This window comes from Pseudochaenichthys georgianus, chromosome 16, assembly GCF_902827115.2.
Source record: "Pseudochaenichthys georgianus chromosome 16, fPseGeo1.2, whole genome shotgun sequence".
NCBI lineage: Eukaryota > Metazoa > Chordata > Actinopteri > Perciformes > Channichthyidae > Pseudochaenichthys > Pseudochaenichthys georgianus.
The window spans coordinates 33873994-33885786 of NC_047518.2; the positions used below are offsets into that span (position 1 = coordinate 33873994).

The 11793-nt window shown below is 41.5% G+C and overlaps 1 protein-coding gene and 1 long non-coding RNA gene across 2 annotated transcripts; both read right to left on the minus strand.

Moving 5' to 3' along the window:
* Positions 1-1935: 1935 nt before the first annotated feature.
* Positions 1936-7348, minus strand: LOC117460676 (probable serine/threonine-protein kinase DDB_G0268078). The gene is made up of 5 exons (XM_034102222.1): positions 7332-7348; positions 4552-4697; positions 4073-4211; positions 3791-3898; positions 1936-3222 (listed from the first exon to the last, which is right to left on the minus strand). The coding sequence occupies exons 2-5, from the start codon at positions 4695-4697 to the stop codon at positions 1936-1938; spliced, it is 1680 nt and encodes a 559-aa protein (XP_033958113.1). The 5' UTR covers positions 7332-7348.
* Positions 7349-9012: 1664 nt separating this feature from the next.
* LOC139435504 (uncharacterized) lies at positions 9013-9805 on the minus strand. Its single transcript, XR_011644749.1, has 3 exons — positions 9709-9805; positions 9259-9319; positions 9013-9146 (listed from the first exon to the last, which is right to left on the minus strand). It is a non-coding gene; the product is annotated as an uncharacterized lncRNA (long non-coding RNA).
* Between the last annotated feature and the right edge of the window lie 1988 nt (positions 9806-11793).

Here is an 11793-nt window from a genome sequence, read left to right on the forward strand (position 1 = left end):
TCTAGACCAATTTGACTGGGGCCAGTTATTTTCTGAGAGGGGCACAATAAATGCAGGACGAAAAAGACAAGGACAGTATGAAGTAATTGCGCATAAGAAAACAGTGCAATACAGTTATTGGTACACATATTTATTTCAGATACTTATAGTTACAGTTTTTACGCTCTAATGGGTCCGACTGACAAATAACGTTAGTTCCGCCTATTCCGTCAGCCAAGAAATTGTTTAATCATAAACTTTTCATTTTCATATAAATGAAGTATGTAGCTTGTATAAGTCATAGAAGTCACCAATTTAAGACCTAATAAAAAAAACAGTATTATTTTATAGTTTGCTCCTGGCCCATGTTGTCTTACTCTGATTTCAGAAACCATTTTAGTTTACAGCGATCAACTATAGTTTTCTTGCTTCTTTTCATTACAAAAAACCTTGAATCCACCTCTGAAATTGAGATATCAGGATTTATTTATATACAAAACCATACACATAATGTACGAGCCATGTTCACAGTGTTATGCATTCAGATACTGATAAAACATTCACAGATGGTTGTTCGGGCTTGCAGATATATTTTCTTGCCATGTAAATTAGATATCAAACAAATTCCTAACATGGCTGAATAACTTGTTACAGCAGAACCAAAGCCCTTTCTCTATAGGCGCGTTCACACCAAGTACTTTTCCCACAAAGGTTCCTGAGAACTATGATTTAGTTGCGTTCACACCAAAAACTCCCAGGACCTAAATTAGTTCTAGAGAACCTTTTTTACCCCCTTTTCAGTCCCTGCTTTGCCCCTTACACACCAACGCGTTTTCAGCTCCAGCTCGGAGCTGGAGCCTGAAAAGTACAGTTTTTTCCTGTTCACACCGTAGAGGCGCCGCCTCTTAGCTCCGGAATCCGGTTCACTTCCAGCTCCAAAAAATTGTCGGTCTAGAGGCAAGAGCTTCGGAGCTAAGAGGCGGCGTCGCTTACGTCTCTCTTACGTCGAGGCGGGTTGAAGTAGATGCTGAAGACCACAAAGAAGTCTTGCATTTCGCATGTGATGTTTGTAAAGTTCCAAATAAAGTCGTCCCTTGTAAAGTCGTCCGATGCCTTCCATTTCGTTTCGTAAGAGGATAACCAAAGCGAACAAGCGCTTCAATACAGACCGGAACCAGAAAAGCTCCCGCTCGGAGCTAGAAAGGGAAAAGCGCTGGTGTGAAAGCCGCACTAGAGAGCAGGGACTTTCGTGGGAGAAAAAGGTTCCTGTGTCTGATTGGCTGGGCGGAATACAAACCACACCCCGTCAAACTCCCAAAAACTTTTGTGAAGCCGCCATTTTATTATCCTCGCATTGCATTATTAGCATTAGCCCAGCGCAGAAACGCAGCGAGACTAACTTATGGCAACACAAAATAAAACATGGGAGCGGTGGAGCTGCTGGGACTCCCAGCAGCTTCTACTGAAGCCAGTCCCCAACTCTGGGGACTTCCGGCCGGGGATTTTGGGCGGCAGTATACGCCGTGAAGTTGTTTGCGGGCTGCAAGTAAACCCAAAGCAGAAGAAGAAGAAGAAGAAGTGACGTCAGCGGCTTCATTTGCCTAATCCACCCCCAGGAACTAATTTCCGGTGTGAACGCGATCTGTACTTAGTTCATGAGAACTAAAGAGTTCTCAGGAACCTTTGTGGGAAAAGTACTTGGTGTGAACGCGCCTATTGTCTCCTCAAAACCATTTCAACCTATCATTTATTTCATATTTGTCTGTATGTGGGCAAAAAGACAAGGGCCCACTGTAGTTTCACCTCAGTTTACACGTTGACTCATTGGAAAAGTATTTAACATGCTCTCTTAAAAAGATACCAAAAGCTAGGTGACCCTGCACTAATCGTTGAACCAGCACATTCAATCCTTTTATAGGAGCTACATTATCTGCCAAATAAGAAATCCCTTTATTCTTACTTGCTATCAAACTTGAGATCACCAAACTTGACTATTTTTCCACCCTCAGTCACCACCTCTTTCTGCTCCCATGTTTCAACCTCCCCGTTTTTCATCTCAAAGCGCTGAATCACCACCCTTCCTGTTGTGGGCAGGTTGCTGGGCAGGTTATCTGCAGCACCTTGGAAAAACTTCCCTTTCATGAGGTCTTCGGTGCGCTCAGTTCTGCCTGTCCGGACCAGACCCTGGTTTTTGTTCTTGTCCTCCGTCCTATAAGGGGAAGGAGGAAGGGGCATTGCTGCTCGAGGAGGCGGAGCTTTCAACTCTGGTTTCGGTGAGCGCTCCCATATCATTGGCGATTTCTCCCTGTTGTGTGGATCTCTGTTAAACTGTGTTTGAGCCTTGTTCATTGGCGATAGGTCTCTGTTCATTGGCTGTTGGTGTATGTTCCTTGGCGATAGGTCTCTGTTCATTGGCTGTTGGTGTATGTTCCTTGGCGATAGGTCTCTGTTCATTGGCTGTTGGTGTCTGTTCATTGGGTTTGGGTCTCTGTTCATTGGCGATTGGTCTCTGTTAATTGGTAATGGATTTCTGTTCATGGGGGTTGGGTCTCTGTTCATTGGTGATAGGCCTCTGTTCATTGGCTGTTGGTGTCTGTTCATTGGGTTTGGGTCTCTCTTCATTGGCGATAGGTCTCTGTTCATTGGCAATGGATTTCTGTTCATGGGGGTTCGGTCTCTGTCCATTGGTGATAGGCCTCTGTTCATTGGCTGTTGGTGTCTGTTCATGGGGGTTGGGTCTCTGTTCATTGGCGATAGGTCTCTGTTCACTGGAGATGGATCTCTGTTCATTGGAGATGCACCTCTGTGACCAGGTGCTGGAGACATTTTTTCGACACTGATGTGTGGTGTTGCTGGCTTAAGGTAATCTTTTTGAACGGGGTTAATGCCTGGACCTCCGACCCTTTTTATCTCACTCATGACCCCACCCATGGAGGCTCTCAGAGTAGGGTCGGGATTCACCATCCTACACACAACATGGCAGTAAGGCTGATCCTTCAGGATATCGTTGATTTTAGCTGGACAGACGCTGGGCGTGTACAGCCGGACCCGGGCACAGAGCTCGGCGATGATTTTACCCATGGCCCACACGTCTGAGCGCTGGTCCCTCTGACTGCCCCTCTGCAGAACCTCAGGGGCAGAGTACGCCTCATTCCCCATGTCTATGGCAGAGTTTTGACCATACCGGAAGAACTTAGCCAATCCCAGGTCAATGATGACCGCTCTGTTTGTGTCATGCTCCACCTGAAGGACACATGAACTTTATTGAATTTATATTCTTACAAAATTAAAAAACAATTCACAGAGATTTAAAAGTGGATAGACGTGCAATAAGGCCGTCATTCGGTTTCAGCTACTGCCCAGTGATTACAAGTATCATGGGATAGTCTACAGCCATACTACCAGCTCCACCAGTTTAGCTTGTTAGCATGGTATTCTTTTTTAGTGAGCATTTAAAACTAAATCCATCTGAGGCTGCAGGTATTTAGTCATATTAAACAAATTAAACATTAGACCTAATGATGTAGCTGGATGAAAGGTTAAGGGCTCACCAAAGTTATCCTGAGGGTTTTTTAAAAGTGTGTATTAAATCTCATGTCAGTAGTTGGTAAGACGTTTCATTAAAATCTGGAAATGTAAACTTCGTCGTGGCGCAAGAGGAAATATCAGACATTGAGCAAAATCATTAGGATTAGTTATTTAAGCTCCATGGATATCTCTAATAAAATGTAATGTCATCTTATAGTTACATATTCAGGCAGGACTATATGTCCCCTGTGCATGCTGACAGTCTGCATAGGCCTCCACTCACCATGATGTTTTCAGGCTTGAGGTCTTGATGGACAATATCTTTGGAGTGAAGGTGGTACAGCCCTTCACACATGCCGGTGATGATAGTTCCTTTGATAGAGGGAGTCAACTGCAAGAGACAGACATTTTAGATCAACTTTAACCAGACTGGCATCAAGTATGAGCCACATTAGAGTCAAATCAACTTTTCTCATATTAGGTTACACCATTTTCCTTCAGGCCTCAATGAAACTGCTGTTCTGAAGAATTGTGAAGCTATTGTTTGTTGACATGATAACTTTACCTGTATTTTAGACTGTGATGCTTTAAAGATGGTGGTCTCCAAGTCTTCTCCAAAGATAAACTCTAAAGGAATAATCCATTTTCCGTCTTTGAGATTTATTTTCCCCAGTAGCTTCACAATATTTGGATGATTTGCCTTCCTGCAGATCAGTGGTGGCAATTCATGGAGAGACAGAGAAAAAGACAAATAAGATCAAATTAAGAACCAACTAGATACTTACTGGGTACCCGTATAGAGGGTAATTGTGTTTAAGAGAGACCTAGAAGTAAAAGACTGATTCACCCTTGCCACATATTTTGTTGGAAGATAATCTACTTTTGTCTTTTTTGGTATTGGATAAGAGTTGAGTAAAGAATTGCAACTTATTGCATTATAAGTTATACACTTACATTATATTTGTGTTTATTTCTCTTTCTCTTTTTATATCCTGCTTGGCTTTCTTTTGAGTCTGCAAACATAACTAAATCATGTGTACTTACTTGTACACTTCACTCTCTCTCTCCAGGTCGTGCTGTCTGATGAGGTGTTGCGGGACTTTCTTTATAGCAGCCCAGGTATCGTTGTACTTCTGCTTGTAGACCTTCCCAAAACAGCCTTTTGCGATTGTTCCGGTGGAGTACGCCATCTAGTAGATAGGAGGTAGATTGTGAGGGCATTTTGACAATAAATATGCTCAACCTCAAAACATTTAATTACAGAGGACTAAACAGCAGAAAATACGATACGATATTACTTTATTAAAAGGCTCCTCTGCACTTAATGGCAGTTTGGTTTAGAACATGTTCAACATATTGGTATGAAGATGTTTTAGATGCTGTTCTATAGACTGTTTGTGAGCGCTGTTCCTGTTGGCCAATGAAGGTTTTCTTGTAAATGTTGCTGGGATTTTTGGGACCTTCCTCTTCATCACTTTGCGTACTTGCTATGTGTTCGTTGTTGTGACTACAAGAACAGATCAAATAACAGCAAGGGTTAAGATTATGTTATCTTGACAAGCAAACAGACGACTCATGATAAATTGAATTCCAATCGACGTTGTATATCAGGTACATTTTTAAGGTTATTAAGAGAGATACCGAACTAAATCAAAACAGTCTACAATAGAAAGGACTGAGTTTTCTCCTAAAATGTTATAGCCTACTTTTGGTTAATGTTGCCATTTTACACTACTTAATCTTGATTCTTAAGATAATTTCTTTGAAGATAAATCTAGAATTACAAATATAAAAGTATTAAATTCAATATTAGATTTGTATCCAAGTGAAAGAATGAATTTATAACACTACTGGTAGTTCTCATCCAGGCATCTTTCAGCGTGAATGGACCTGTCAAAAGTCGGGCAAAGAAATTTGATCAAATGTTCAGTAAGGGAGTGTCAATGTTGTTTAGTTAGACTGTGTGCTTGGATTTGGATCAAAACCACTTTTTATCGCCACACATGTACCCAGCACAGTACACAAATGTAAGTGTAGCCTCTGCATTTAACCCATCAGTTCAGTAGGAGTTAAAATTGCCTAACCAATGTTTCAGTGGTTCTCAACTGGTCAGGCCTCGGGACCCACTTTTTTCTTTGTCAATAAATCGCTTTTAAATAAGGTTTAATGAGATGATGGAATCAAAGATGAACTGTCATAAAAAGGCACACGAAAACCCAACCCCATAGGCGGCGCGTGAGGCTCAGGTTTGGGAAGGCTAAATCACTTTTTTTTACCTGACGCTGCCCGCCTCCGGCGTCTATAGAAATGAGATCAACTCAGTGAAAGCACCGCCTGCTGAAAAATCAGAGCTCAGTGTGCGGAGTTTAAATCTATCAAGTCATATTACAGGATAAAGGAAATACAGTTTAAACTGCTGTATTTAGAGAAGACAAATATGAACTTTAAAGTTCATATTTGTCTAATATTAGTTTACTTTTCATTAATGAAGTATGACGCTGCGCTGTCAGTACACTTGTCCCTGTTTGTGATTGGTCAAATGTTGCTAACCCCACCCCTTTCACGTGAACGCGCTCTCAGCTGGTGAGAGAAGCCCTGGCTTGATTTACCGAGTTGATATGAACCAGCATCGAGATCTCGTTTGTTAGGTTAGTTTAGATAACTCAAACATATCCAGGGTTTGAACTGGCTTCGTAGTACAGGGCACAGGTGGCTGCATAGCAGCGCTAATGTCAAAGACACAAACATTATACATTATATTTGTATTTTACGAGGATGCAGTGACACAAATATTTGGGAAGGCTTAGCCTTCCCTAGCCTACAGCACCCGCCGCCCCTGCCCAACCCCAGAAGGTGGGTCTGGGGGGATTCTACCCCATGAGATTTTTAGAAATACTAACATATAAACTACGCATTTTGGTACACTCTGAGAAGAAAATAAATACATCTATTACTACCTGACATATTAATAATATTTTATGCCATTGTTTGTTTTTCACTTTTTTCTGACAGCTTGCTGCTCCTCACAGAGAGAAGAGCAAAGAGGAGATAGTCTGTGTGAATTACTTTGTGGGTAAGGGTAGATAGCTCCCATTGTTCTGCGACCTGTCAATCATCAAACCGGGGATCATATTTCATTATGTGTTCATTTTTATCTGAAGTTGTACCCATGGAAGAGTAGTTCTACATAAAAGGTATTCTCCGTCGGGATATCCGGCAACAATCGTGATTCTGATTGGCCAGAAGACTCGACAAAACATCAGCAAAGATGTTTTATTGAGTCGCGATCCACCAGTTGAGAACCACTGGTTTAGATCACTTAACACAACTAAGCCTGGTCTGACCTAATTTAAACATACACGTTTATCTTTTTTAAGACAGAAGAAGGGCCTCCAGTGAAAAGACTTAAAGCAACTTAAGTCCTTGATCATTTTGCAAAGACCCACGGTTATGAATTAGCCTACATAATAGGAAGATACAAAAAAGCTGACAAACTGGTTAGTCCACAAGAAAGTTTATATTTGTATTATCCCGGACACAGTGTCTCATACATGCGTCATACTTATGTTCCTAACTAAAACCTTTAGAATGAATACTCATACTTTAGTGACTGACGTCTGACTGACGGAGGGAGTAGGCCTACTGCGACTAGTGAACTAGTACATTATGTTATGTTTCTTAACATCTTATATCTGGTAGGTTCTCTGGTCTGACTCGTTTACCCCGGAAAGGGTAACAAAGACCAAAGAGGTTATTACTAAATGTAACAAAGTTGTAAAAAATCGACGTTTACATATGTTACAGAAAGCCGTTAAGGTGCTTACCTTTCTACTGAAGAGGGAATCCTTCCTGCTGTGGAATGAAAGCAGCTGTGTCAGGTCTGAACAAGAGTGAACAGGGTTGCTTCCCTCCTACCTGTTTTTCCACACCTCCTTCGATCTGAGTCATGGCCTTCCAGGAAATCATAGTCATCTATTCCTGAATAATAGCTCAGAGATGGCATATGCGATATGAATGTAGTGTACAACAATGAGAATACAATTATTTTTCATAAACAAAAGGACTTGTGACTGCGTGGATGATGCTGCATGTACAAAGCCACGATAAAGGGGACTTTTCAAACTGATCACCTGGTGGTTATATGGAAGCAACACCGATTAATTAAATATAGTAGATTTACAGTATAGTGCCTAAACTGTACGTGAGAGGTGTGGACAGATTATGAAATGATGGGCCTATAAGGACACAGAGCATGGGTCAGATTACTTATTAACTAATTTAACTCACTAATGTTCTCACGCAATAAATAAATGTAATCTAATGTGAGCACTTTATCATTTAAAATATTGCAATTAATAGGTCTACTTGAAAATAATTAGGGATGCTCCGATCGATCGGCCGCCGATCGATATCGGCCGATACTCACTCTCGATCGGTGCTCTCTTAAAATGCCGATCGCGAGAAGTCAAATGTGTGAAGCAGAAATCCTGCAGCTCCACCCGCCGTGACGGACCGGTGGGCGGAGCAAAACACACACTTAGTTAGACCCAGAGCTATTTAATAGAAGAGTTACGACACCGGAAATCCAAAAACGGTTATCGTCACGTGGTTCATGTAGACGAGGGATCGTTCCCCGGAAGTTCATGGCGGGCAATGTGAATGCATTGATAACAGGAGATAGAACTACGATTTTTGGTAATTATTAGTGAATAAAGGTTTTGATTTGCAATATTTATACAACAAATCGATATGTGTATGTATTTACATCAATATGTTTTCAAAAATAAAATCGAATTTGCTAATATTAAGTGATAATATTAGGATTAGTGTGAACAACTAGTTTACATGTTACTAACAGTGCCTTGGTTAAAGAGCCTGTTGCTGTTTATTTATAGCTTTGAATTCTTTCAAACCAATATTATCTTCTTAAACTTGTATGGTAGTCAGGAGGATCACTTTCTAATGTTTATTGATACATTTAGAGGGAGGGGATCTAAAGTAATGCTTTAAAATTCAGATTGGATTCATTTCTACCATTTTCTTAAATTCATGGTAGTTTCAGTAATCCCCTGGTAATTGAGGACACAAGTTATCTAAATGACTAATGTCGTCTTTATGGCTTTCAGAAAGGACAGGAGACCGACAGGATATGATGATGATGATGTTAAATGTGTTGTTTTAGGAACATCCATTGCAAATACATGGAATTCAATAAACATTGAATAGCATATCATGCAGTTTGTCGGTGCCTTTTCCTCCGTGTTGTCCTGGTTTGCTGTGCTGCCTCCTAGTCGCCACCATGGTTTGCTGTGCTGCCTGGGGATGCTCAAATCGCTCAGAGAAAGGAGTACGAATGTACGGCTTCCCCACTGACACAGAGCGGAGGAAAAAATGGCTGGCTCAAGTCAGCAGGAGCAATTTCACGACCAACAGCAACAAAATATGTGATTTATATACAAACACTGCACTTGCACTTTTTCACAAAAGGAAAACCACACCATTGGGAAAGCTTAATGTTTTGTTTAATACAAAAAAACAGGGAAAGGCTTGAAAAACACTGAGAGTTGAGACTCAGGGTGCAGGGTGAGGGTCTCAGTGCAGGTATTCAGGCTCCATTGAACCCCCCTCTGGTTCTTGTGCTGAAAGAGGGAGTAACAGACAGGAGAAAGGGTTATACACACCTATATAGCACACCTATTGCCTTGGGGAGATAACGTGTTTACTTATATAAAACAGTAGTATTAAACGTACTTTGTGTTTTCACTCTCACTTAAGTCCCTCTCCCTTTGCCATCAATCCAGAATCAGCTGGGCTGCAACATTATACAGACAGGTAATAATCAACAGAATCACAAGGACACAATATGGCTCTGCTAAAAACACTCACTCTTACACACACCAAAGTTATATTTATCTAATATTTAACTCCCTCCACCCCCGCATACAATCCCGTTTAGAAGCCCCTCTTCTCTAATTCAACATGTTGGACGAAATGACATAGAGAGAACGGAATTTACAATTAAAAGGCTGTTCAACGTGTGTTGCTAACTTGCTTCGGTATGCTAGCTTAATCTGTTATCTGTAAACGTTCCCTAAATCTACTAATTTAGGGATAATCCACTGACATCCTTTAATACACATGTTCATTTGAATCAGATGTACTGATAATATCCGCAATATACATCTTTAAACTTCTTCTTACCTTTAAAAGTCCGTCACGAACGGTCTATTATGCAGAAACTCCACAGCTCTGCCAGCCTTGGCGCTAACTTCCGGGGAACGATTGAGAGGCTCCACGATCCGCCATTGCTGTAAAAAAGTGGTCCATTGGAGTGAACGGAGATGTCGTAACTCTTCTATTAAATGGCTCTGGTTAGACCTAACACACGTATCTATTTTATCTACCTCTGGAACAAGCTAAACTAGTCGGGTCACTCATTGCTGGATCAGTGAGCTGCATGAGACGATACTGACAGGCTGTCAGGAGAGAAAGAGAGGGAGAGAGAGGAAAAGAGAGCGCTTCCGCTCATTTCTCCCGTGTTATTATCCAAAGTTAATGTCAACTTGAATAATGTACTTAATTTGAATGTAATAATTATGTTGGTTGTTCTTTGTGGAAGCGCCAGTGAATGAGCCCCATTAACTGAGTACATCCATCATTAAATGGAAGATCCCCATAGGGCCCACTCGATCGGATCGGTGATCGGTATCGGCAATACTGATTCAGGCGATCGGCCCCAAAATTGGCGATCGGAGCATTCCTAAAAAGAATAGACGCAGCCACAAAACTTTGAGCACCACAAATATTATATTTTCTGTTTTTATATAAACATTTTTTTTCAAGGCAAATCAAATTCAAGTTGCATTTTTAGCATTAACAGATATTCAAATCAAATCCCCATTAGAGAAACAGGACTAGCACTAACTGCAGGTGTGCTGTGTTGATTCTACAAAATGTCATTTTATTCATCATAAGTGTTGCACTGATATGCTTGGTATCCAGAAGACACATCCTACTGATGTTCATGTCTCCCAAAACTATCAGATTGGACTGCATATCAGAAGGATTGTGAAAGGATGTTAAAGGCTGTGTTTGTGCTGTCTTGGTCTGTGCAGTGACTCTCACATGGTCAGAGCAAAATCGGTTCATTTTTTAATTATTAATTTATTGAGATTTCTCCTCCAATTTTTCATTCATCTTTCGTTATATGAAGCACGTGGGTGTTGTTGTTTTTTCATCAAAAGTTGTATTAGCTCAACACCCAGTTGAAGTTAAACACGCCCTTTTGTTCAACCAGCTGACATTAAGCAAACAGTAAATGTATGCTACTGTGATTGGCAGGCAGTATTAGGCTGCGGCCACACGAGGACGAATTCGGTCGTTTGCGTTACTGTTTAGTGTCATATAGACCGTTCGGCCACACGAGGATGACCGAATACGGCACTAAACGACTGAGGAAACGATAACGGGTCCCAAGGTGGATAGAAAGGCATACGCAACTCTCTGGGGGGTCAAACGGCTCCGTGTGTACGCCCTATCCGAACATTTTCAGATCACTGATAGTGATTGCGCAATAGCTCCACCTCTTCTGCTCACCTCCGCTTACCCCGCGCCATTGCTGAAGTGTTTCGCCACCAACAACAACAACAACAATGGCGGATCGCAGAGTTGCTATCGTGCTCCGGACGCTATTGACCATGTTACAGTTGTTTGTGCAACATCTACAGCAATAATGATGAGGCAATAGCCCCGCCTCTCCCCACCTCTGCTGCTCACCCCCGCGTCAAAGTAAACTGCACCCTGAATTCAGATTATTTATCTTTCTCTCGATATGGACCTAAACGCGAGTGAAGTCTAATCTGACAGGACGGAGACACGCAGCTCTGCTCACCTGCAGCTCCTCCCGCTGCAGCAAAACACACACTTCAAGGCAGATCATCGCCCTTAGCTATTTTAATTACCTCTCAAACTCCCTAAACTAGTTATAAATATGTTTATTTTTTACTGTCGGCCGGGTCACTCATTACTGGATCAGCTGCTGCATGAGACAGACACTGACGCTGACCGAAGAGAAGGAGGAAAAAGAGAGGCCCCGTGTATTTTATTATTATAATATATAGAGTCGTTATTCATTTGTTTTAAAGCTCAATAAATAACAAAGAAGACCTTTGACCGACACTTTTATAATTTTGTCCGGAAGATTTAAACCTTAATACACGTTGACTGGCGAAAAACGCTGCCCGGTTCCCTCGGCCCCCACCGCGGAGAATAAACAGAAAGGCAACC